The 24458-nt window shown below is 37.3% G+C and overlaps 1 protein-coding gene across 4 annotated transcripts in view; it reads left to right on the top strand.

The window, feature by feature from the left end:
• Window positions 1-386: 386 nt before the first annotated feature.
• Window positions 387-24458, top strand: part of TAPT1 (transmembrane anterior posterior transformation 1) — a 47957-nt gene continuing 23885 nt past the window's right edge. The window contains exons 1-5 of one of the 4 annotated variants that reach the window (XM_076335980.1): window positions 387-642; window positions 5456-5586; window positions 9882-10000; window positions 14900-14923; window positions 23035-23197. In XM_076335980.1, coding sequence (XP_076192095.1) covers window positions 402-642; window positions 5456-5586; window positions 9882-10000; window positions 14900-14923; window positions 23035-23197 — 678 coding nt within the window. In that variant the 5' untranslated portion in view covers window positions 387-401. Of the gene's footprint in view, window positions 643-5455; window positions 5587-9881; window positions 10001-14137; window positions 14205-14899; window positions 14924-23034; window positions 23198-24458 lie in introns of those variants that run through there. The other 3 variants (XM_076335981.1, XM_076335982.1, XM_076335983.1) reach the window with 3 other exon arrangements.

Genomic DNA, 24458 nt, shown 5'->3' with positions numbered 1-24458 from the left:
GACTGTTCCCCAGCCTTTGTGGTGGGTGAAACCGTGACCATTACACACTTGTTTCTTACGACAACGGCAGAGGGCCCGCTAGATCTCTCCCCTAACGCATACTTATTCGCGCCCAGCAGCGTCTATAAAACCAGAGTAAGCTTCGAGGCCGGGCAGAGGAAGGCGCTGAGAGGAAGAGAGACTGGAGCACTGGGGTCCCGGCACCTAAACGGTTAACGGCGGCGGCGCCGCCGCGGCAAGATGGCGCCGCGCCGCCTTCGCCCCCGCCCCCCGCGCTGGGCACTCGCGCGGCGGCCGGGCCTCGCCGCTGTCGCGCGGTGATGAGTCACCGCCAGGGGCGCGGCGCGGCGCGCGGCTCGGGGGCGGCGGGCGCGGAGCGGGCGGCGCTGCTGGCGGTGAACATGGCCGGCGTTGCCGACGCCGCTGCCTCCGCCGCCGCGCCGGGCAGCGGCGGGGACGGGCGGCGCGGCGGCGCCCCGGAGCAGCAGGACAGCGGCCGAGGGGAGCCGAAAACTCTCTGGGGGAGCAGCGAGCCGCGGCCGCCTCCCGCCGGCTCGGGGCGGTCGTCCCCGCAGCAGCGAACGGAGACGCTGGGCTTCTACGAGAGCGACCGGGGCAGGAAGAAGAAGCGGAGCCTCTCGGGTGAGGGGAGGCTGCGGCGCGGCGGGAGGCCTCCTCCCGCAGGCCGGGGCGGGTGGTGCGCAGCTAGGGCCCCCGGGCTGGGTTGCCCCCCCCACGGGAGACCGGGGTGGCCGTGGCGGTGTTGCCCGGGGCGCGTCTCCAGCGCTGGCTCCTCACAGCGCCGCCCGGCCCGGCCCGCTTGAGAGGCCGGGGCCGGGGTGGGTGCCTGAGGCGGGGCTGAGGGCGCCGCGGCCGCCCGCCTGTGCAAACTTCGGCGAGCGACTTCAAAAAGTGCGCCGGGACCTCGGGGGCCTGGGCAGCGGCGGCGTTCAGCCGCCCCGGTAGCGGCGCCGGGCGGGCGGGGAGCTTCCCCGCCGGCTGCGCTGCCTCTTCTCTCCCTGTCCTTAAGTTTAGTCAGCGAACTCGCCCGTGTCAGTGAAATAAAGCCCCTCAGCGTGTTGTCCCTGTCAACAAGGTTGTGTCGCTGCTTTCCACACGAGCCTGTTCAGGAAGGGGAGCGGGGGCAGTGAAGTTCCTGTGCCCTGGCATGCAGCGTGTCGATTGGTAATCGTCAGGAGGTTATTAAACAACAAGGGCATCATCCAACGAAGTGCTATACGCTGAAGTTGAAACTCGGGTTGTTAGGCTTGATACCTGCCGAGGGGTGACTGCAGCGAGCGCGTCGCACGGCGGTTTCTGGCAGGAGCAGAGCGGTTCAGACCTGGGTCCTGTGTTTCCTGAGCCCCGCGGCCGGGAGGGCTGCGGGCTCGCTTAACTTCCTTGCTGAAGTACGAGAAATGCTTCATCGTCTTAACGTTTCTTGTTACGTACACGTAGCTATGTGTCCAGTAGTCTTTGCCTCTACTACTGAAAGTAATGGTGCTGTTGGACCCTTGAAGCTGTATGGAGATTGTTAGAAGTCTTTTAAACTAAATGTAGTTTACTAACTGAGGATTTTATAGGGCAAAATAAGGGAAAATGTCATGGCCTTTGCTATCAATCTGCAGCTATATTTACATTTACACTTGAACTGGTTATTTCAGGTATCTGCAGAGTGATTTTTGAAAGTAGCCCTGCCTTTTTCGTAAAAATTGTCACTCAGTGTGGCAGGGTTGATTTGGTGTTGGTAGGGTTATAAATAACTTTATTAGTACCGTATTCTTACGGTGCTGGTACGGCTTGCTGAAAATCTGGAAAGTGCTAAAAGCGGTGTTCAAATTTCCAGGCTTTCTGCCTCAGTGTCGGTTTGAATGTGATACCGCAGGTCTTATCAAAAACAAAAAAGAAGCTAAATCCTAATTCCTATTTTTTAAATAATCTGCCAACAATTCAGTGCTTTCCTTCTAAGCTTGACAGGTGCTATGTCCATTTCTGATGTGTTTTGTCATAGGACATGCAGCATCATTGGCTGCACTTCTGTGGTATTGATGAAACTGATGTAATTTCCATAGTTGTAAGGAATTGGCTTGATTGTAGTATTATGAATTGCTTTGTGGTTGTCCTGGAAAAAAAGAATGGTCAGGATACATACTGATGTGCCTGAAAGAGAGCTGAACAAATAACTTTACGAAAAGTAAGGAAGTTGTTATTGGGGGGAGGGGGTTTTCCTAACTATCTTCCAGCAATTGATTTTAAATTAAAAACTAGTTAAAAATCATTGGTGCGCTCTGACTCTTCAGGACAAGAAAACATTGGAAGAATAGGCTTCTTGACAGAGCAACTAAAAATTCTAACTCATCTGACGGTAGCAGTATGTTAAAGAGTAGATAGAAGTAGGGTTTTTTCAAGATGGTAAAGCAGGACCAGTACTGTACAGAGAAGTTGTTTAGAGGAGAAGGAAATACTTGTTTTTAAAACAAATATTATGCTGTTTTAGTCTTGATTTATTTGAGTGTTTATGGAAGAGGTGTGTATTTAGGATTGACAGAAGTGAAGTGAGTGCCTGGAATTGTTGCATTTAGGATTAAAGTTATGATTATATAATAATAGAAAATTATTGAGGTGCAGTGCATTTTGCATTTGCACAAATTTTCCTCTCCATTTCTGGTTAATGGTTATCCTTTGTGTAGCTATGCATTGAAGTACAACTTAGGTAAATCATTGTCTTTTTATCTTGAAGGAATGAGTGGCCTTTTATGTTTTGAAGATGCTTGTGCTTTTCTGTCCTGAGGTGGGGAGATAAATGAGAATACTTTAAGCATTAAGAATATGCTATCTGAACAGTTTAAACTTAGACCACAGTCTAAAACTTTCTGACTGCAAAGGAGGGAAATTTGAAGTAGGGAAAGAATTTGAAGTGTTTACTTATTTTTAAAATAAAGTGATGCTTTGATAGCAGAATTAAGCCGTTTTTCAGACGATTTATTACTCTGTCCTACCTTGGTGTCTCATCGTGTTCTTTTGCTTACTGCGTTTTTCCTACAGGGTCAGCCACTGATCTGTTTCATGGCTGACGCAGAACTAGGGCTGTTGCTGGGTGGCAGTAAGTGCTCAGAAAGGAGCTGGCTGAGTAACTGTGTGCTTCAGTGCATCCCCTGTCACTGGAGAGATTGTTTTGCAGTCACAGTCTGGAGCTTGTGTATTGATCACCCTCAGTCATGAGGAGTGATTATCTCTTAATATCTAGGGCATGAAAGTCTAGCCAGGTGTCATTTGTTTTTTCAACAATAGGCCCATGAACTGGTTTGTGTGAGGTAAGGAGGAGTGGGGAACAAATAGCTCATTAGTTAGAATCATAGAATATCTCAAGTTGGAGGGGATCCATAAGGGACCCATAAGTTACTCCATGATTGTTGCCCATATGCATATATTTACTGTGCAGGAAACTTCAATTGTTTGAGATGCATTACCTTTAAGTTAGAGAAGGTTGGTTATCTGAGGTGGAAGAAAATAAACCTGGGCAGTTAACAGAGTAGTTAATTTGTGTGTTTATACCTAAGGTTATCTCTTTTAACTTTTTAAACAAGAAAGAATTGGGAAAAACAAAAAAGTTACAAGTGATAGTGTTACAAAGGAAGACTCCAGAAAACAAGTTTGCAAGAGATCTGAACAATGATTTAGTGGTATGAACTTCTGCCTTATTTCACTGGAATGAACTTTGATTGAGACTTTACATGTCAATATTAGTTTTTTACTACTCATTAAACTACATGTTGGTTTTGTTTGTTTTAAAATAAATACCTTTAAGGCTTACAGTAGCTTTGGCCTACTTACTAGAAGTGGATCAGTAATATATAAATCATCAAAATCACTATCCAAACAAGCTCATACAGGCAAAAACTGTTCAGTTCATGTAGTTTAAAGCAAATAATGATATAAATGATTTATTAACAATACATAATTAACCGGCAGTCAGTGAATTATACGGCTGTGATCAGTATCGGCAACGTGATAAATCACAATTCTAGACATACACAGAATGTTAATACACCACCACAAACTTCAAAATGCCTGTTTGTAATCCCCACAAGTTCTAATTACACTCAATACATGTGTGTCCCCCACCCAAGGCAGTGTAGTTTATAAGCACAGCCTGCCTCTTCTGCTTCTTTTATGCTTCTATTTGAGCTGATTCCTGCTTTGCTTTAACCTTTGTAATTTTCTGGCGGCTATTCCAGCTAATGGTCGTCATCATCTTCAATGTGATGAATATTGAGAAGCCACTATCTCAAACAGTTTTGAATGAACTCTTCACACATAACATCTATACTTGTATTCCTCTCTTAACAGCTGCTATCTAGGCTGTTTTAGCCTCTGCCTCCCGCCAGAAATGTGGAGCATTGTACCATGCAAGGTCCCCCACCACCACTCTCCCCTCCCCTGCCAGTAGTCACTAAGACTTTGGCTAAAATCTGAATTTACTCTTTGTGAGCGTGTTCTTCTGTCATGATAAATGCACTGTAGCTTTTCACCTATCTGTCTAGATAAGCGATTTCCATCTTTTGGATGTTGTGTGAACGCTGAGAGTTTCTATTTTTAAATGCCAATAATAACCAGAAATGTTGAACTTCATTGTAGTGTTCTGTCACTTCTGAAGTGTTACCAGGAGGTAGTAATGTCAGACCTTGTCAGTGAGTGTTGAAGCTTAAGCTCAACTTCCTTGTGCTGACACCCTGAATTTTCATAATTATAATTTCATATTTTATTTCCTTTTGCAAGACTACTCTGCACAGAGTCTTTTTTTAGAAGCCATGTGAGTTGACTAAACATAGGTCAATCAGCCTTCAGCTTATTTACCTACAGCTATTAAAATGTAGAAGACCTGTACGTGCTTGATGGCTTTTCAGTCTTGAAAGACTTCGGTCTGATCATCAAATGAGCAGCATGCTTGTACTGTTTGTGCACTGCATCACTTGGGATCATGTATCCATGAACATTTTGATCTTACAGAAAGTTGTTCTTTAAAATAAAGAACAAGTTGCTAGTGTTTCTGAGAGAGAAAATAGCTTTTAAAAAGTCTAAAATAGAGCTTAGTAAATTTAGGAGGACTGTCAGTACGTTAAGGATTAGGTCCACTCAGCATATTGCATTCAGTGTAGCTGCTTTGAGTAATGTTTTGGAGAAGAGGGATATCTGATGAAAATGATTGGCTGCGAAAAGTAGCTTGTTTTGTTTGTTGGGAGGCAACAGGGGAATGGGAGAGCATAGGACTTGCTTCTCATGTAGCTCCTTCCATACCAAGTTATTTGACATTCTGGTTACTATCAGCAGAAACCTTCTGGGTTAGATGTGATGTAAATGAAGCATGTAGCAAGTAACAAAAGCATAGCAGTCTTCTCGCTCTTTCGAGGTCATGCCTGAAGTGTCTTCTGCTTATGTGTGTTCCTGAATGTAGATCTTTCATTGCTGAGATTCATCAGTGCTGAGCTAACAAGAGGTTACTTCCTTGAACACAATGAAGCAAAATACACAGAGCGGAGAGAGAGAGTATACACATGCATGCGGATACCAAAAGAACTGGAAAAGGTGAAGTATTCTTTAAGATTTGTTTTAATTTAGAGATGAAATCTGTTGCATTAAATTATTTAAAGAAATATTTATTTTTCAAACACTTTTGCTACTAAAAAACGTTTAAACATTTATAATGATTAACTTTCACTGTCAGTAACTTAAACAGTTATGTTCCAGGGTTTTTTGCCTATGTTTGCTTGTTCTTGCTGGCAGCTCATGGCCACTTGTTGATGTTATTAGCAGAGACAGACATGACTAACTTTCAGGTCCAGACGATGACAAAATAATTCAAATATAAAGATGTCACTGATCCTTAAAGTAATAGTGAAGCAAAAGAAAACTTTTTACTGCAAAATGTAATTTTACATTAAAAAAAAAAGTTTTAAAGATCTTTACAGTCTAAAATGTTTTGAGGGCGGGAAGATTTCAGTCCTTTAAAAATATGGTGATGGATGAGTTTCTGTCTTGAGGTTTTTGACTTAATTTTCATAGCCTTCTATTTTGCTTCTTGCAACTGTTTACCACATCTTCCCTCTCTATCCCAGTGCTATGGCCCTTCCTGAGGCATTCCTGCCACCTCCCTTATGTCAGCTTAGATATAATTCTGGCCCTGCAGTGAGCCAATTCCAGTGTTGTAATGTAGAAGAGAGTTTTATTCTTGCTTAACCATTTTGAAACCCTGTAGGAGAGGGTGTCAGATTTGGGAGGCAGGAGGAATATGCTCAAGGATGAGGAGTAAGGCAACATTGGTAATAAGGTTTGGCTAGGCTGCAGTGTAATGATAACATTAAAGGTAGTATTTCTAAAATTCTCAAAACCTCTAGGGATGAAGTTACATGGAAGGGCTAAATCAGTTTAGCTCTGACTTATGCTGAAGGAAGAGTCTTGTCTCATTGTTCCTCCCACTTCAGTTTCCTGCCTTATGCATGCTGCCTGTTTTGTGTGAGCTGTGGTGCTTGTTGGACTGTTCTCAGAGTTAAATCAGCTCATAATTCAGCAGTGAATGCTTCACTTTTCTTGCTCTGTTTGTTCTTTGCTAGGATAGTGAGCTGAATTGCTCAGCCAATATTCTTGAGAATCCAGAGCCTACACAAGGGCGGAAGGGGAGCTGTATAGCTTGGAGTAGAGGTAGAAAGATGAAAGAGCAGTGGAGGAGGGAGGGAGAGTAGGATACGCTTTGTCAGCAGCACTCAGGTTCCCCCTTTAGTATCATTAAATTCATCCTTGGACTATGAGGAGACCTGGTTTTACAAAACTAAATTCCCAGTCAGTTACTGCAGAAAATCACAGAATGGATGAGATTGGGATGGACCTCTGGAGATGATGTAGGCCAAGCCCTTGCTTAAAGCTGTGTCACCTACAACAGGTTGCTCAGGACCAGATCCAGTTGGGCTTTGAACATCTCCAGGGATGGTGTCTTCACATCCTCAGTGTTTATCCACTCCAGTTTACATTAGAATATTCCAGTTATGGTAGAGTTTCAGTTGAATAATATAGAGTTCTACATCATCTCCATTGTAATTATGTAGACTATTATGTGCCGTCTCCAAGCCACAGAAATTATTCTGAAGGATCATCACCATAGATTCCTGATAAAACTTTCAGTATATAAAAACAAGTGAAGGCCAACAGTCTTTTATAAATAAAGTTGATGCTGCAAGTGGTGAAATTGATGGGTTTTGCGTGGTAAATAAACTTTAGTCTGTACTTTGAATATGAAAGAATATGAAACTGAGTAATAAGCAGATAAATTTAAAAAGTGATAGTTATCTTTTTACAGAGAGACTATGAAATAAATTTGTTACTTCTTTGCATGGGCTTAGTCCAGGTTAGTATATCTACTGGCTATATCAAATTGAATCATACTCGTTGAAAAAATTGAACAGGTATGATGATGAGCACCTAGAAAGCAAACTACGTAGTGTACAGATCATCACCTATTGCAGGAATCGCTTGGCTGTGATTCAAAAGTCTGCTTAATTGAAATAAAGCATGTGAGACACTAGGAAAGGAAGAAAAGAATTTTCTTAACGGCTTGTATTATTTACTACTTAATGGTATAATTACAGACTAGGAATGAAAATCATAATCAGGTCGAGTGAGAATAAACTGGAATAAATTTATCAAAGCCTAATCTCAGGAGATATTCTTTAACGTGCACTTACTACATGTACATAATTTTAGAGTGGGGTGTGATGTTTAAAAGGGTAGTATTTTTTTTTGCTGTTGTTCTGAATACTCCTATTCTATTTAGAGAAGCTAGATAACTTGTAATATAAACGCTGCTTCCACTCAAGCTTTTTGTACCATTTCAGTGGAAGCTCATCATTGTAATAGATTATTTATACTAAATGAAAAGGTGATCTCTATTCCTGCCGTCTTAACAGAACACTTGTCAGTTGATCTCAAAATTAAACTTTGTGCTCTTGCTAAAATATGGTTATGATGGAAAAGCTCTGAAAGCTTTTCTGTTAGTTCCTCAGTATCTCGAATGTAGCAGCAAAAATAAGCTTTACGGAAATGAGTGGAAGGTTTAGTGCTGATTATATTTCAACAGGTGCATGTAAGTGTGCAAGTGCAATGTTGTAAAAAATTAGGAAAATTAGGACATTAAACAATAATTGCAAATATTAATGCGAGCTTATAGAATGGAAAAAACTGTGATAACACTCAGGCAGGGAAAAAGTCTGAATCAAAAAGAAAATGCAGAATTGTTTTCTAGATTATAAAGATGCTCTCAAAGAATATAGGGGCAAAATGACAGGCTATCTTTCTATTTTGCTTGGGTTAAGGAGTTAAAAAAAGTGCACGTTCAGCTCCAGTCATCCTCAGTGCTTGGTTATTCAGCACCTGGTTTAAAAGTTAGCAAAGAAATAGGTAACTTGATGGCATATTAAAATGCACTGCATAAATTTGTCCATTATTTGTAACCACAGTTCCTGATAATTTTGAATGGTAACTCTCTGCTGAAATTTTAGAAAATGGTACTAGAGGTGAATGAGTGAATATCAGGGAGGAGACCTTGATGTCGTGATGGTATTGAAGTAAAGACTGCAGAATTGATAGAAATACTGTTATAAGGGAAAGCAACAGCTCAGAGATGACAGCAGTGCTCTTATGCCTGAGCCAGTCATCTTACGTGGCTTGCAGATAGATGTACTGGAGTGTACTCTGTAGGATTGCTTTCAAAGTTACAAGGGTGCATGAGGAGTAAGAGTGAGAGAAAGGTACGTATCAGTGACATTAGCTCATTGGACATTGAACTGGCTGTTGCGCAAGCTGACAAGGTGTTTTGAAAGGCAAAGAGATTGTGGGACATAAAAGCAATTTACTTGTGCTTTGGTTTACTCCCCCTCCCCCCCCAAGTTAGTGTCTTCCTTTCCCATCAGCAATACATACAACTTTCACATGTAAATGCATATCTGTCATGGATATCTAGGCCTGCTTAGATGTTGCTAGTCTTAATTGTGTAGCCAGTTAAGCTTGCCTTTTTACGTGATTTTCCTTGCAGGAAAAAACACTAGCTTCTGGTCTGACAGAGGCATAAAAGCATATTCCTAGAGTCCCATTCAGGTAGATCAAAGAGCAGATAAAGAAGGAATGCCATGTGGGGAGAGTCTGGTATATAAGAGCTTTCTAATTGCAGAGTTTAGGTCTAGTTTAATTATCAGCCAATAACTTGGCTTGTGTCTATAATGAAATGGCTTTAACTGTTTCTGTAAATTAACGATAAAGCATTTAAACTGAGGGCAACTGGAAGTTCACCTCTTCATATTTTATATTCTTCTTTGTATGAAAAAGGTGGATATTCTCTGAAGGAGAACTACCAAAGCTGATACTAGCTGTGCAATAGAAAACTAACAAGGTAAAAAAAAAAAAAAGTTTGGGGAAAAAAAAAAGGCATATTAAAAAGGATGTAGGCAGAAAATGGCTGTGCACATGTACACACAGCTCTATTTTTTTTTTTTTTCCCCTAAGGTTAAAAACACTAACTTTTGTAACCTTAGAGGAAAGTCACTATTGGAAAATAAGCTACAGTTATATTCAAGAGCAATTCATCTGTTTAATAAAGACTGAGTTCAGTGAGCCGTGGAAGTCTGCAAAAGCCTTGCTGCTTGGACCTTGTGGTGCAGAATTTTTGCTGAATAGTCTTCCAAGTGCATAACATGTTGTTTTTCTTACAGTTCAGCTGATTGAACAAGTGAGAGTATTGTGATTATTTGGCTAATTAGTCTTATGTAAATGTATCTTTCATAAAATAATTCTTTACAAACTACTAACATACTTCTGTTTTATTTTTTTTAATTTAGTTGATGTTTTTTGGAATCTTTTTGTGCCTGGATGCTTTTCTGTATGTATTCACCCTGCTTCCTTTGAGAGTTTTTCTGGCAATGTTCCGGTTCATCACTTTGCCTTGCTATGGCTTACGGTAAGTTGATTCCAGAGAAAGGTGTTGATACCCTTAAATAATGTTTATTTATGTATGTGCTTAATTTTTATGGCCTTTCAGTGCCATTTGATGTACTAATGACTTCTTCCACTGTAAAATAGAAGTTTTGGTCTAAACTAGCCAAAGCAAAGCTGTATGTGTGACCTTTAAGCTTTGCCACCAGTCACTAACTGTCATCATTGTTTCATTCAGACACAACAGTTTGATAACAGCACCAGTTAGGCATATTCAGGTTAGTAAAGGACAGAGAAATAACCTTACCCTGTAGTTTTGTTCTTTTAACTAACATCTATTTGAACAGTGTTTTAAGATTTCTTAGACTTGAGTTAATGACTTGGCTCATGTCTTTTGACAGACATTTTGATTTTTTTACAACAAAAGTTTTCCTTATTTCCAGGGTAAACTTTGCCCAAAGGATCCCTGTATAAAATGTGTTGTTTTCTTTCATTCAAAGAATCTTAAGAGAGTGATTGGATGGGACTAACTAATCGGAATAATATTAAGAAATTTTAGATCTTAACCCCTTGCTTTTTTGTTCAGATCAATACTAAGAAGAAGTTGCTAATACATAGGATTTTTGGTTTGTCTTTCTGGCGTAGGCATCAAAAATTGGATAGAATTAATTTCCTTGATAAAAGTTGCTACCTCATGGTAAAGGTGATTATGTAAGCCTTAAGTGTAGTCTAAAAGAAAAGGAGTATTTGTATTGATGTTGTAATTTTTCCTTGAATAAATAAGGACCTCAGGGTTTTCATTCTGGGTTTCCCCAAACTTTAAGTTAATTTATGGTAGCTGTTTTTATTTTTTTTTAAATGAATTGCTTGCATTTGCATTATTAATAGTCTTTTATATGTGAAGTGCTTTTAGATGCATAGTTTAGAATGTATGTTCTGATTAGAGCAAATGCTAGTCTAGTTGCATAAGAAATAATATTTTAGAGTATAGTCTTAAGCTGAAACGTTTGTACTTGGGTGATGCTTAACATAGGCACTAGGTGGCAGTCCCTAATATTTTATTGTGCTGTTAATTTTGAGCTGAATCTCAGACTTCCATTATATTAAAAGAGTTTTTCTATCTGTGTAAAAAATGACAGTTATTTAGTTTTAACCTGATGACAAGTCAAATTCTGTGCCTATTTGTAAATATCTGTATGGATGCTATTGCTAAAATATTAAAATTCAGGTAAATGTAATAGATTTTAACCTATCATTTGGATCTTACTACTTTTTTCTGTTTAAAAAGTTTTCTTCCTTGTTTATAAACTCAGCTTTGCTTTTGACAAACAAGTTTTCTGGTATTCTGAACTTATGATTAAAAATTTGAAAGACCAGTTGCTGATTTTGGGTATTGTTCAATATACTGAAGAAAGCAACACTGAAAATACAATATATACTCACACGTGTGTGTGTATATATATGTACACTCACACGTGTGTGTGTATATATATGTACACACACACGCAATGTTAAAACTTAGTCTGCTTGCTTGACAGTACTTTTAGTGTGCAAGGCAGGATAGAATCCAGTTTAATCTATTCAACTTGACTATGTTAACTTTAAAGTGTTATCAGGTAAGATGGAGTGAAACTGAGATCATCTTGAGTGAAGAAGGCTTTGTTTTTGTAACAACTCATGAAGCAATTTTTTTTGTCACAGTTTCCTCAAATGTATATGGAATTAATTTCCCTCAAATCTCTTTACTTGTTTGCTACTTGAGGCTTTGCCTAATTCATTAATGTTTTAAAGTTGGTGGCTTTTTATTGAACGGTTTGCAATTCATGTTTATAGTATGTAATGGAACTTTTTCAGATGTAATGATTCTTATTTCCAAATATTCAGAGCCTGCATTTTGCTTTTGGGGATTTCTTGTTGTTTTTCTAGTTATGCTGATTTGATTTGTTATGGCAAAAAAGATTTGGGATTTTCTTCTGGCTCAGGAAATACATTTTTGTGTGTGTGTAACAAAATAGAGTTCAATAGGTAAAACGTGTCTGTAATTACAAAAGGTACTTACAAAGCAGGTGGCTGTTTATCTTTTAGCTTGCTCTTCCTCACAAATGTCAAGTAAGTGTTGAGAGACATGACTAGTTGTTATTTGAACCTGCCACATCATATTCCATTCTGTGTAGTAAATAAAAGTGCTCCTCCCTTCATCTTGACTTCTTTCTCAACATCTCAGTGAAGTGATTGAGCAGTGAGTGTTCTGTCTCCCTCCCAGTTTACTCTTTAGTTCATTTATTTCCTCATAACTATTTCTGCTCTTTTCAGTGTAGAGAAAGATTCTATTACCCATTATTTCTTTGAAACAGTAGAACCACATCCTATGTAAGATGGGGTAATTCCTGTCTATGGTATTGTGTGCAGTCCTTAAATGTAGGGGGAGCGCTTTATAGCCTCTTCCACGTTTTAATACTCCGTTTTACAGAGCTCTGAAAGGGAACAAAGAGTAACATATCTTAAAGAAATTTGTTTCCTTTTTCTGCCTAGACAGTGTAAGTGCTTCAGTTTGACTGCTAAGTCGTCATTCCTCATCACTTGATCTTTCCTTTTGAGTAAATTTAGTTCTGTGTATTTGTCAGAGCTATATTGGTGTTAACATAGCTATTTTAGAGAGACTTTAAAACTTTGAAAACTTCAGTCAGAAGAATTCAAGATTCTGTCATTAAGTAAACTAAACTGCTGGTTAAATTGCTGTGGTCAAATTGGCAGAGGCTGAATCATCAGATTGTGGTGGTTTTGGCAGGTGCAACTTAATTACTGCTATGCCCTGTAAATAGTAGAGTGCTCTTAATTTTTTTTTTAACAAACACTTCACAAAATTTAATTACATCTTCTGAAATTACAAAAAAAAAAAAATCACCTCTGCTTTATTTTCTTCCAAGTCATGGAAGGAAGTTTCCTAAATTATTCTCTTCGAATCTTTTAAACTACTCTCATTTTATTAAAATATTCTTTGACAACATAAAAGCACATGCTTTGCTGGAACAACAAATCTAAGGTAGAGAGAGAAGTGTACCTGGTGGAGTTCTCTTCAGAATTGCAGTCCTTGATGATAGGTTCCTAAAACTAACTCTACCTGTGGTTGAAAGGTATGGTTTTCTTTTACAATTCAGACACTTTTTTTAATAATACCTCAGACCAGAGATTCTGGGCAGATTAATATCTCTGCTTGTTTTGGAACACTCTTATAGAGCTAACTTTTTGTTTTTCTTGAAAATATGTTGCACACCAATAAAAGCTCTTGTGGGAATGTGGAAAAGCTCTTCTGTGTTATTTGAAAAACACCATGATATGAAAGCTAAAATTGTATGTTAGTGAAACTCTGATGGGACTCCCAATTTAATTATGCTTAAAGGCATTTTACATCTTGTCCACAAAGCAAGTAAGGACTTACTATAGAAAGTGAGACTTTTTTCCCCCCTTTGCAAATTCTAGCTTTCTCAAGAAAGTACAGAATTAGATTATGAATTCTTTATGTGAAGATTGATTGACAAGATCTTTACGTTTCTTCCATGTGGAAATAGATACAGATTATAAACGTGTTCTGTGTTTTTCTCTTACTCTGCTGTCTTCTCCCTCAAGTAAGTGAAATAAGTGAATTTAGGTCCTGTCAGCAATAATATCATTAACTTCAGTTGTATTATATGAACCTCTTCAAATTCCCGTTGCCCTCCTATGAAATCATAGATCTACACTTTTCAGTAGGAAATAAATAGAACAGTGTTACTTCACAAAAGACACTGTAGAAAGAAAGCATCTCAGGAAAAAACAAACAAACCAATATACTGGCATTCTTGTTACTGACATTATTTCTTTGTTCATATTATCAGGTTATTAAATAAATTTGAACCTCTGTTGCACACTTATTCCGAAGCCTAATTTTTTTTTCCTAAGGGCTATAGCTGTTAAATACATAAACTTCCTATTGTCTGGTTAAGTTCACTGAGAAGGTAGTGCACCTGTCCACCAAATGTGTGGCTTTCTACCAACCAAAACGCAGGTGCATTCAGTATTTTCGGTAGTAAACTCTCAGATCAAGTACTCCTTTCTCCTTTCCATAACAGTGCATAGTGTAGCAACATTACAACCTTCTCTTTCTTTCTTTCTTGTAAATCAGACCGAAGGGAAGAGCACTTTCACTTCCTTTATAGGATGGAATGTGGTGTCACAGGGATTCCTCCTTGGTGAGTAAATCCTGGTTTTTCTTTTTCCTTCTATGCTGTCAGCCAAATTCACACATCTACATGTAATCAGTAAAAAGACTGATTACAAATGAATAGTATAGCTAAATCAACCAACATAGTTCAAAGGAGAGAACAACACTTAGTTTTAATCACCAACACATGAAATTGATTCAGTGCTGTTTATGGTAGGTATATTTTCATATGTAACTTCGCATCATTGTAGAAGGAGGTTGTGATCTTAATAGATTTAAAACATTTTTTTATATAGAGTGCCTGTGGACCATTTCGGCCCAATTTAAAATAGGGTGCCTGTGGACCATTTCGGCCCAATTTAAAATAGGGTATCTTGGAAAAACTATAGCCCCTGCTGTACTTAGTTTATAGTGCCTTAAGCTTTTTTGTGTTTATTCTAAGTAGCACTTCAGTCAGGTTCATAGCTATATTTTTGTGTGTACTTAAAGCAGTTTTTTGTAATGTTTAACATAAATTTTGGGGAGTTCTGAAAGTTCATTGCCAGGTATCTTAGTATTAGACTTGAAGTTGATTCTCTGCATAATAAAATACAGCACTTCAGCATATGTTCTTTTACTGACTTCAGTTATAGTTGATTCTGTTATTAAAAAAGTAAAAGCTTAATGAAAGCTAATTCTAGTTGTCACTTATTTGAAACTTCATTTTTCTTTATTTTGAGACAGCTCTCATCGGGGCCTAACAGCAAGGTTGGTTTCATTTCATTCTTAGCATGGTCTCGTGCTGTGTTGTGTGCATGTAGAGGCTTTTTATTGTTTGAGAAATGAAATCCATCTAATCTTGGCAAACTCAGCTCTCCGTATCTTAGAATTCTTCATTTGGGTCATATTTTTATCAGCACTTAGTCTGTATATCTCACAATTTTACAACAGTTAAGTCCTGCATACTGTAAGCTGTATCTCTTTTTAAAGTCTCAAACTGAATATTAGATTTGATCAAAATAGCTTTTCTTCCTGAAGCCAAACTTAATTCCAAACTTGAGCATATTTGTATGAAAATATTTCCAATAGATCACTTTGCGCATCTTGAAAATTCTTAGCATGTAGCTATATGGGCAAGTATGCCCTTCAGACAAACTTGCTTGGGTTTTGGTTTCCTTGACATCTTGGCTTAGTATGCTAACAGGAGAATATTCCCTTATGTGTTAATTTGATCATTCTTGTTAATGCTTCATATAAGATTACGACTTTACAATACCACAGCTCATTAATGAGGGATACATTGAAGGATTAAGACTTTGATCAAGACCAAATATCTACATGAAAAACAAAATCCAACAGTTCAGTTTTCATACAAGTAATGGAGAAGGAAAATAGACCTAAACAAAACTTTAACTAGACCACCATTTCAATAACTGAAATATATTATGAATTAATATAAACCTCAGTGGTTGTCTAACTGTTTCACAGTGTTAATATTGAATAACTAATACAGTTAGAAAATACTTGCTCAAACTTGTAACTTCAGTGCTAAAACACTTCAGTGCATTATTAGCCAAACAATAAACCTGTATAAATGAAAAGGGGTTTTTTATAGTGTAAAGTACAATAACGTTTATAGAAATACTGTTACTTTAAGAGTTTATAAATGTGTATGTATGCAGATGGTTAAGTTCATTATTTTATTAAGGTTAAAATATCCATCTAAGGCATTATTACAGTGATAGTGTATTCATATCTTTAAATTACTATATCTGTGACATCAGTACTGGAAATTTTGTCTGTCCTAACTATGAAGAAGTAATTGTTTAGAGTAATCTGAATTATTTGGATGAGACTATACTAAAAGAACCAATTAAAAATGCAGTCATCCTGTTTGACATCTTTAAACTGTAAAATTAAACAAGAAAAATGTATTTAATTCCTGTTGGTTAAAAAACAAACAAACAAAAAAAACCCCCACAAAACCAACAACCAAAACCCAAACAACTCTACAAGGTGACTGGAAAACCGTATCTAATCAGACTAGTGAAGATTTGAACACCAGAAAGCCTGAAAGACAAAAGAAAAGAAGTCATATGATAGCATATGGCAGTCTGTGTGGACTTAAGTTTAAAATAATGTATGCAAGGTGCTTATGCATCAGATGCTAAAGTAATTAAGTACTCAGACAAGTATACTTGTCTACAGATTACTTTGTATACAATATAGTGAAAACATTGTTCATTTTGCAATGACAGTTGCTGAAAAGCATACCATAGGCAACTGTGGTGAGATTTTTAGAGTTTTTTTATACAGTAAGAACAAATTCTTGTTTGTCACAGGGTGCATTTTATGTTCCAAATGGTTTAACCACTTTAAATTCAATAAGTAAGGCTTATGAAAATACTTAACACCCAATCTTGGTTTTTTTGGAAGTCAGTCACTTAAGCAAACTCGTGCATTAGCTACTTGTGATTTGTAACTTATTAATGTCAAATATTAGTAAACTGATTTATTTTTAATAATGCCCTACTTAATGCTAAGTAACTTTAATTGTACAGCTGTTGGAACAAGAAAGGGATTGGTGGGGTAGATGCCAATACACTGAAAGCCTTAAGCTGTTTTGCTTCTTTAATAACTTAAAGGAAAAATACTGTGAAATCCAACATGCTGTTCAGTTGAAACAGTCACAAACATTATATATCAGTAGTATGACCATTTGTATGGTCATAGCCCTTATGAATGATTGAACCTAATGTTTTTCAACCAGTAGATGGATACAGAATTCTTATTACTATATGAAATGTGGATCATGGCCTTTTGAGTATGGTATCAAATAGACATACCTTGAAAATGACAGTCAGGTAACTAGTTCCTTAAACTTCCACTTGTCTAAAGAGATTGCTTATAACAAACACTGTTTTTCACACCAAATTTTTCTTCACTGGGTAGCTGTTTTGTATATATCTTGAAATCAGTTTGAATCTTAATTTTGTAACACTTAGAGTGGATTTTCTTACAAATGTCACAAGTAATCATGAAAAAAATTTAGGTGGTGTTGTTCCTAAAATATACAGAACAAATTTGTGGGTAGCCAGAATATTTGGTACTATTCTAATTTTATATTATTTTAATTTAATTTTATAGAATAGCAAAGTAATTCTTCCTAACTGCTTGTAAGGAAAGTTGTTTGGTTTTAGCTTTCTAAAGGGGGAGGACATACACAGATCCAGTGGTTTTCTAACCAGAGGAAAGACTTGGATTCACACTTTCTAAACGTGTCGCAAGGTGGACAAACCATAAACTGGAAAGTTTGAGGAATGAGTATTAAACCTTGAGCTTGTGAATTGTGTTGAAAAAAGTATCTTTTTCTGTAACAGACCGGTTTTCTGAATTCCTAGTTCTTGGTTGATGTCAGTCAGTGCACTGTATAAATTTTGCTGTAGTTTCACTTTCAGCTGCCTCAAACACTGTGTGATAAGCATTGAGCTTGGCATGCTTCTCCTTTTGTTAATTAATTGGGCTGAAATTAATTTGTGTGGCTGCTGTGGTGGAATAGGGAGGTATAGTAGTAAGCCTTGCACATCACTTTCTTATATTAAAATGAATAATAAGCTTGTATATCCCCTTAAGCATGCATTTGTATAATTATATTATTTGGAGACATAAGGGTTTGTTTCAGTGGAGATTTTCTGTCAATTAGTAGATGTAGTGGTAAATGTACCCAAAGGCTGAGGAGTTTGAACATTGTGTTAAGTACGTGCTGTAGAATATTGAAGTCCCTGCATGTGTTTTTTGTGTTGTCTTAATTTGCTAGTTAGTGTTACAGTGTGAGAGAGTTTATCTGTAGAGGAATGCTTGGATTTTCACTCTGAATTCATGCAGATTGAAGGATCATCCTACGTTTAAACAACTCGGTGTATTCAGCGGTAGTAATAGTAAAGCAATGCAAGATTTTATGTAGCGGATAATAGAAAGAATGGATAAGCCTTACTCTTTACTATTAAGGTACTTTGATGTTTGAAGAAGTTTAATTTAAAAATTTGCTTCCTTGGTAGTCTAGTCTGTACAGCTAAACATGAGAACTCGAGGCTTAGCATAATGAAATCACTTGTAAAATTCTGCAGAGAGCGTCTTGGAGAGCATGACTTCTAGCAAAAATGTTAGAAGTAATAATGGAATAATGGCAGAAAATAATTAGGTGAAAAGACAGAAATCGTGTATCTTAATAAGGTGCATTTGAAGGACAGTCCAAATGCCCTGAATCTGCATATCTACTGGTTTATGAGATGTGAAATTTGTAATTTAAATTATATTCAGCTGTGCAATCAGCCAAATTGTGAAACAATTCACATAACGTTATTTCTGGAATCCAGTAGGATATTAGAGGAACTGCGTCTTGGACAAAGGCTCTCATGATACTGTCTTTTAAGAGCGGAGTTTGCTAAAGCCAGGAAAGTGTTAATATTTAATTCACTTCTGCAGCATCACTTTATGCCTGGGATAGCTTTGGAGGAAAAGACCAGCCAATTTCTATAGGAAGATTCTACTGCTTGCTGTTTTGTAACCAGAATGATTAAACATAAAAAAGAGCATAACAACTATCTTATATCTGTTGTTCTCCTTTTCTCACTCATGAGAAAAAACACCCATGACTAATTTTCATGTGAAATCTTTCCCTCTGTGTTCTGTCACACTTCATGCACAACTGTAAAAATACAGTGTCTTTTGAAATGAGCTAAGCTGTTTCAACTTCTCATGTCTCTGTTCAATGGTTTCTAGAGTTGTACAGTAGCTCAGTATTGCCTAGTTCTTACCTCTTGGCTCCCTACTTTCAAATGAGATATTGAAAGTAATATCAGCACTATGCTATGTATTTCTTGTTTGTTTCTTGACCTTTGTATAGTTGTCATAGCTTGGCCGATACCAGCTTTTTTCTTTGTTCTTTTGAGATTCTGTAGTACTCATGGTGCGGAATGAATACAGTATTATGCATTTGTATGTTATATTAATCATGAGGTCTGATTACTTGGTGCTCAAGACTGTTCTGAAAGTACTTTCCAGTGTTGGCACTGAGTAGTTACTGGAGACAATAAGTAGAAACATATATTGAGAAAAATGAATGCAGAAAATGTAATGTGTGTAATGGGTGGGCTAAGACTTTTTGACAGGCATAAAATCACATCAGCCAGTGTGTGTTTATATGTATTAAACAGTTTAATGCGAAGGATAGGAATGATTGGTGACAAATACAGATTGAACCAATGTAAGCCTGATATACTAAAACTGCAATGTTCAGTTCTCACCGAACACTGACTGCATCATTTCATAACTGCAAGCTTTGCAGTTAGTTCTGTGTATTTGCCAAAAGGTGACAAATCATTAGACTTAATCCATTTACTTGATTTCCTTGTCTTTGTAGGAAATAATTATCCCTATCCCGTATTGTATTCAGAGCCACACCTCAAAATCCTTTTGTAAATGTTATTAGCCAGAGCAGAAGAGGATTCTGCTGCAATAAAAGTACTTTTGTGGATTTATGCAGTAGTCATGGTTAATCTCTCTCAATCAGAAACATGTTAGTTGTAGACCATAGATTACTTGCCTAGTCAGTATGAAGGGGTCTGTCTTAGTGTACAATGAAAGAACACTGGAATATATTTTAAATGTCAGGATCTTCTTACTCTTTCCACTTTCTAGAAAGCAGTTTTTTGTACTCAGCCTTTGCAATAATCCCTTGTACTGACTAGGGGTTAGAGTTGCTGGCAGCTCTTCTGTCATCAAACTGAGTAAATTGAAACTGTGAGAATATTTTTGTGACCTCTTTTAAAGATATGTTTTGAAGAAGTTGTCACAGCATTACTGTTAGTTCCTCTGCTCATGTGGATGAGAAGCACAAGCAGGTATTGCACAACTTTGAATAGAACATTAATAGAGTGTATTTTTAGTTAAAATGTCAGGAAAAAAATGAATGGAGTGTTTACGGCAGTTTTTTCTAGATATACAGACTACTGAGAAAGTAAATCCAAGTCACTTTGAGAGGTAAAATTCTCTAAAAAACATTATTTGAATGTACTCTATTACAAAAGCTTAATTCCTGTAAGGCACAGCAATCAAGTGTAGTTGATCTGACTGTTTTGGGCAGCCTTTGAATTGAATCGTAGTGATACTCAGTTTGTTCTGTACCTAGTACATTCTCAAAATATCTTCATCTTTCCAGTGGATAGGATGCTGTGTGCAAGTTTGCATGCACCTTCATATGGCATTATTCTCCTGAGTTAGTTTTCAGAGTTGAAACCACCTTTAGAACAGTTGTGCTCTTGATTGTGTGTAGTCTGTTCTTAGAGTTGGTATTCCCCTGTGGTGGCTGCTATCGGCTTTTACGTGGGCTTCTCCTGAGTTGGTTTTACTCAAATGGGTGTAGCCATACTGATGGAAGATCAAGTAGAAGAGTGGTAGGGTTAACAGTACAGAATAACTGTGACTTGTGACTGTACTGGTGGTTGAGCATCTTTGAAGTTATTTGTAAGCCAGAAAACCTTTAACATGATAATTTTCAGTCTGTATTGATTTCTGGACATCAAAGCCTTTTCCTGTGAGAATCCTTCTGGACTGCTTCAGAAACTTCATGAACAGGTTCTGCTTACTAGTGCATTTCAACAAGAGGCCATCCCATTGTAAAAATTGGTACCTTGCCAAACTTTTAAAACATAGACTTTTGAAGTGGTTGTCTCTTTTGCTGGTCAGGTTTTTCTCTACCAGGTACTCACTACTTCTCTAACGATAAGGTAGGTATTGGCTGGAAGAATGAAGATGCTAATTTTCTGAGTAACAAATTCTTATTCTCTTTTTCAAATGCTAAGACCTGGCATTAGTGTTGTGGAGTAATAATACCTTTAACACTTTTTCCCAATCTGTATTGTGGAGTATGAATGTTGGCTGGGGGACTTGTACTGAAATGACTCTGAGTACACTTCCAAAATTGAAATAGGTTGGAGGAAAAAGGAATATGCTATGTTACTCAGCGTATGAGTGGTAATCATAATCATGGGCTTGCTTAAATCCTGTAAATGTTTCCATATATGCTAATATATTTAAATAAGTATAATCATTTAAGTCAGATTTAGGGCAATAAACTTCCAAAATGTAATTTTACGGCTTGGAGAGGGTGCATTTTTGTGTGCGTGTCATGCAAGGGCATAGTCATAGGTTCTTTAAGCAGCAGGTAAATACTGGATGTGCTGGAAAATGGACACTTTCAGTTTTCTTTAACTGAAAACACCAGTTAAACTTAAAACTCAATTCCTGGGGGGGGGGGAAAGGGAAGAAAATTCACTGAGGCTTTTTGTCAAGGACTTAGTCTGAAATAAAATGTCACATGGTTACTGTTACTGGATGACTTCTGAGAGCAAGAAAATGTCTCATAGGGTGAGAAAGCCACTTTAAGCAGTTCTGGTGTGCTGGACCAGGTTGAATTCTATTGTTCAGAATATAATTAATTTTAATACAGATTATGCATTAAAAAGTACATAATAAAAGGAGCTCTCTGTTCAAAGTGTAATACTGTAAATCTGAGAGTTTGGGAAGCTTTCTCGCTCATACTCCTAGAATGAGCATGATTTATTTGCCCATTGTAGAATGACACTGTGTGGTTCTGTGAGCGTTATAATGCATAATTGCTGTCTTCAGGGCTTTTTTCTTCTGAATGGAAGACAACAAAGAAACCCAAAATATAACACTCTAGCTCTGATGTTGTTTTTAAATAGAATGAGTCAGGTAGCTGGGATTTTTGACTTGTCTGTAGAACATCTTGACGCCCAGAGGTCATAAGTAACTCTTGGATCTTTTTTAAAAACAGCATGAATTTTTATCAACTTACTCTAATTTTTTTTTCTAAACATGTTACCAGTTTATGGGAGCATTGTCTAATCTCTGGATAACCTAGTGATTTAAGAATACAGAGAATGAAAATTCATAATTTGCATTCTGCTAATTGGTTCCGACTTTTGTGAAACGTTAACTTCTTTAAAAGCCTTTCAGAGTATATTAAAAATAAATACATGTAATAGAAATTATTTATTTTTTGATATTTAATTCTCAACCTTTTGATTTAATTTGAAGGCTTTTTAAATGCTTTGCATCCTATTAATACTAAACTAAGTAAATAGACAAGTAAATACTGCCTTGCAATTTCATTATGCTTATAGCTGCTATTGTGCCAGTTAAGGTAAAGCTATTTTCTTCCTGTAGTTTTAGTTTATAGGGTGAAATTGTGTAATGATTCATTTGGTCTTCTGGGTTACTTGTGGGACTATAGATAGAAAACTTCTGCATTGGTTCAAGATCAACCTCAAGCTCTGATGTCTAATTGTTTGCATTTACTGCTGCAGAGCTTAGAGCTAAAAGAAGATACAGAATTGCATTTAGAACCTGTTCCTCAGCATCTGGTTCATAATACTGAAATTGAAGATGACTGCTTCATTTCTTTTTGGTTATAGCAAATACAATTTCTGTAACTGAGGAAGTCAAAATGATAAGTAGAATTGGCTGGAAGAGAGAAGGTAAATTCAAAACCAAAGGGCATGCATGTGGAAGGTTCTTAACAAGTGTGAGCTCTTACCCAACAAATACAGTATTTTAATTAAATGGATGTGGCAGATAAGAGAATGTGGTCCTGATCAGGAGCACGAGCTATAAATGTGTATCATGGTCATGGTGTTCCTTAGGCATCAGAGTGAGGGGCAGGGGAAGGGGCAGTAATAAACTACATTAAAATATACCCTTGATTAACAGCTTCTGTAAATTCCTATTGACTTGGTAACATTTGTATTTTGTGGGTATATGACATTCAGTGGAACTCTTTGCCCTTTGTGTTTCAGTGATAGACGTTTGCTACAACCTGCTCAGGTATGTGACGTTCTCAAAGGAGTTATATTGGTCATCTGCTACTTCATGATGCACTATGTTGACTACTCTATGATGTATCATCTGATAAGGGGACAGTCTGTCATAAAGCTCTACATCATCTATAACATGCTTGAGGTAAGAATGTTGGCATCAGAATATCAAGCATGCTTTTTTCAGACTATCTAAAATATTGTTGTATTACAGTATTTGTACTTAAAATATGGCACATCTCGTATTCTCACAAATGTGCACACACCCATGATAATAAGCCTAGGTGCAGGGAAACAGACAAGTTCATGAAAAATAAGTTTTGTAGGTACTGTTTCATATTGCCTAGTTCCTGGAGCTTATTAATCAATTTAGTTGGAAAAAAATTGAGAACTGGAAATGGAAGAAGAAATGTCTTAAACTGAAATGCAAGTGGAATGAATGAGGTTTTGAACTCATTGAGAAAAGTAGAAACTATTGATTTGAAATAGCGATAAGACCCTGAGAGAGAACAGAGAAGGAAGATCGTAGAAGACATGGAATTTGGTTTTTAGCTCTTTGTTATGGAAGTATAGCTTTCCTTGTATGCAAGGACTCGTGTTACTGCTTAACCTGTCTCAGTCCTGGCTAGCAGACAAAAGCCTGAGTACATAAACAGTAAGTTGAATGAATATAGTGAAACAAGAAAAGCACATTCTGTTTTGGGAGGTAAGATAAAGAGAAATTCTGGGGAAAAAAATTGTTTCTTTTATTTAATATAAAGCATGAGATTTTTAATTGCACTTCTATGATCAATGATTCACAAAGTAAATAATGTTTTTATAGCTACACTCTTATCTCCATCCTACAAATACAGGACATATTAGGAATACAACCTCTTAAAAGGATTCAGTCAGAGCTTTGTACACGAGAGTTACTCTGTTAGGATTCTGGGATCTCTGAATAACATATTCATCCTTGTTTGAACATCTGTTGTACCTTTGTTTGAAGACTGCTAAAACAGGGCTACACTTTGTGCAAAATCTGAATATTTTGTCTAAAGACATTTGTTCTTTCCTCATAAAATATTAAAATATTGCATAAGGAATACACTTCATTATCCTAAGTGAAATAAATATCACACAAGCCACCTCAGTTGTTTATTCATAGGGTTTTGTTTCCTTTGATTTTTAGATTTGCTGAAAGACATGTACAAATATTAAATTGGCACCGAGTTACTATGTGGATTTTAGTTGTGTTGAGAATTATTCATCCGTATATAGTTCCATAATCTGTGAGAGATTATCACCTACTAAATAAATCCATGTACTCAAAATAGTAATTTCTCTATTTCAAGACTACTTCAAGTTAATTCTCTAAAGCTGAGAAAGTACAGCACTATGTGCTTACCCCATGTAGTTTGAAGAGA

Source organism: Aptenodytes patagonicus, chromosome 4, assembly GCF_965638725.1.
Source record: "Aptenodytes patagonicus chromosome 4, bAptPat1.pri.cur, whole genome shotgun sequence".
Taxonomy (NCBI): Eukaryota; Metazoa; Chordata; class Aves; order Sphenisciformes; family Spheniscidae; genus Aptenodytes; species Aptenodytes patagonicus.
Note: the sequence above shows the minus strand (reverse complement) of the source record. Positions and strands in the feature narration are given on the sequence as shown.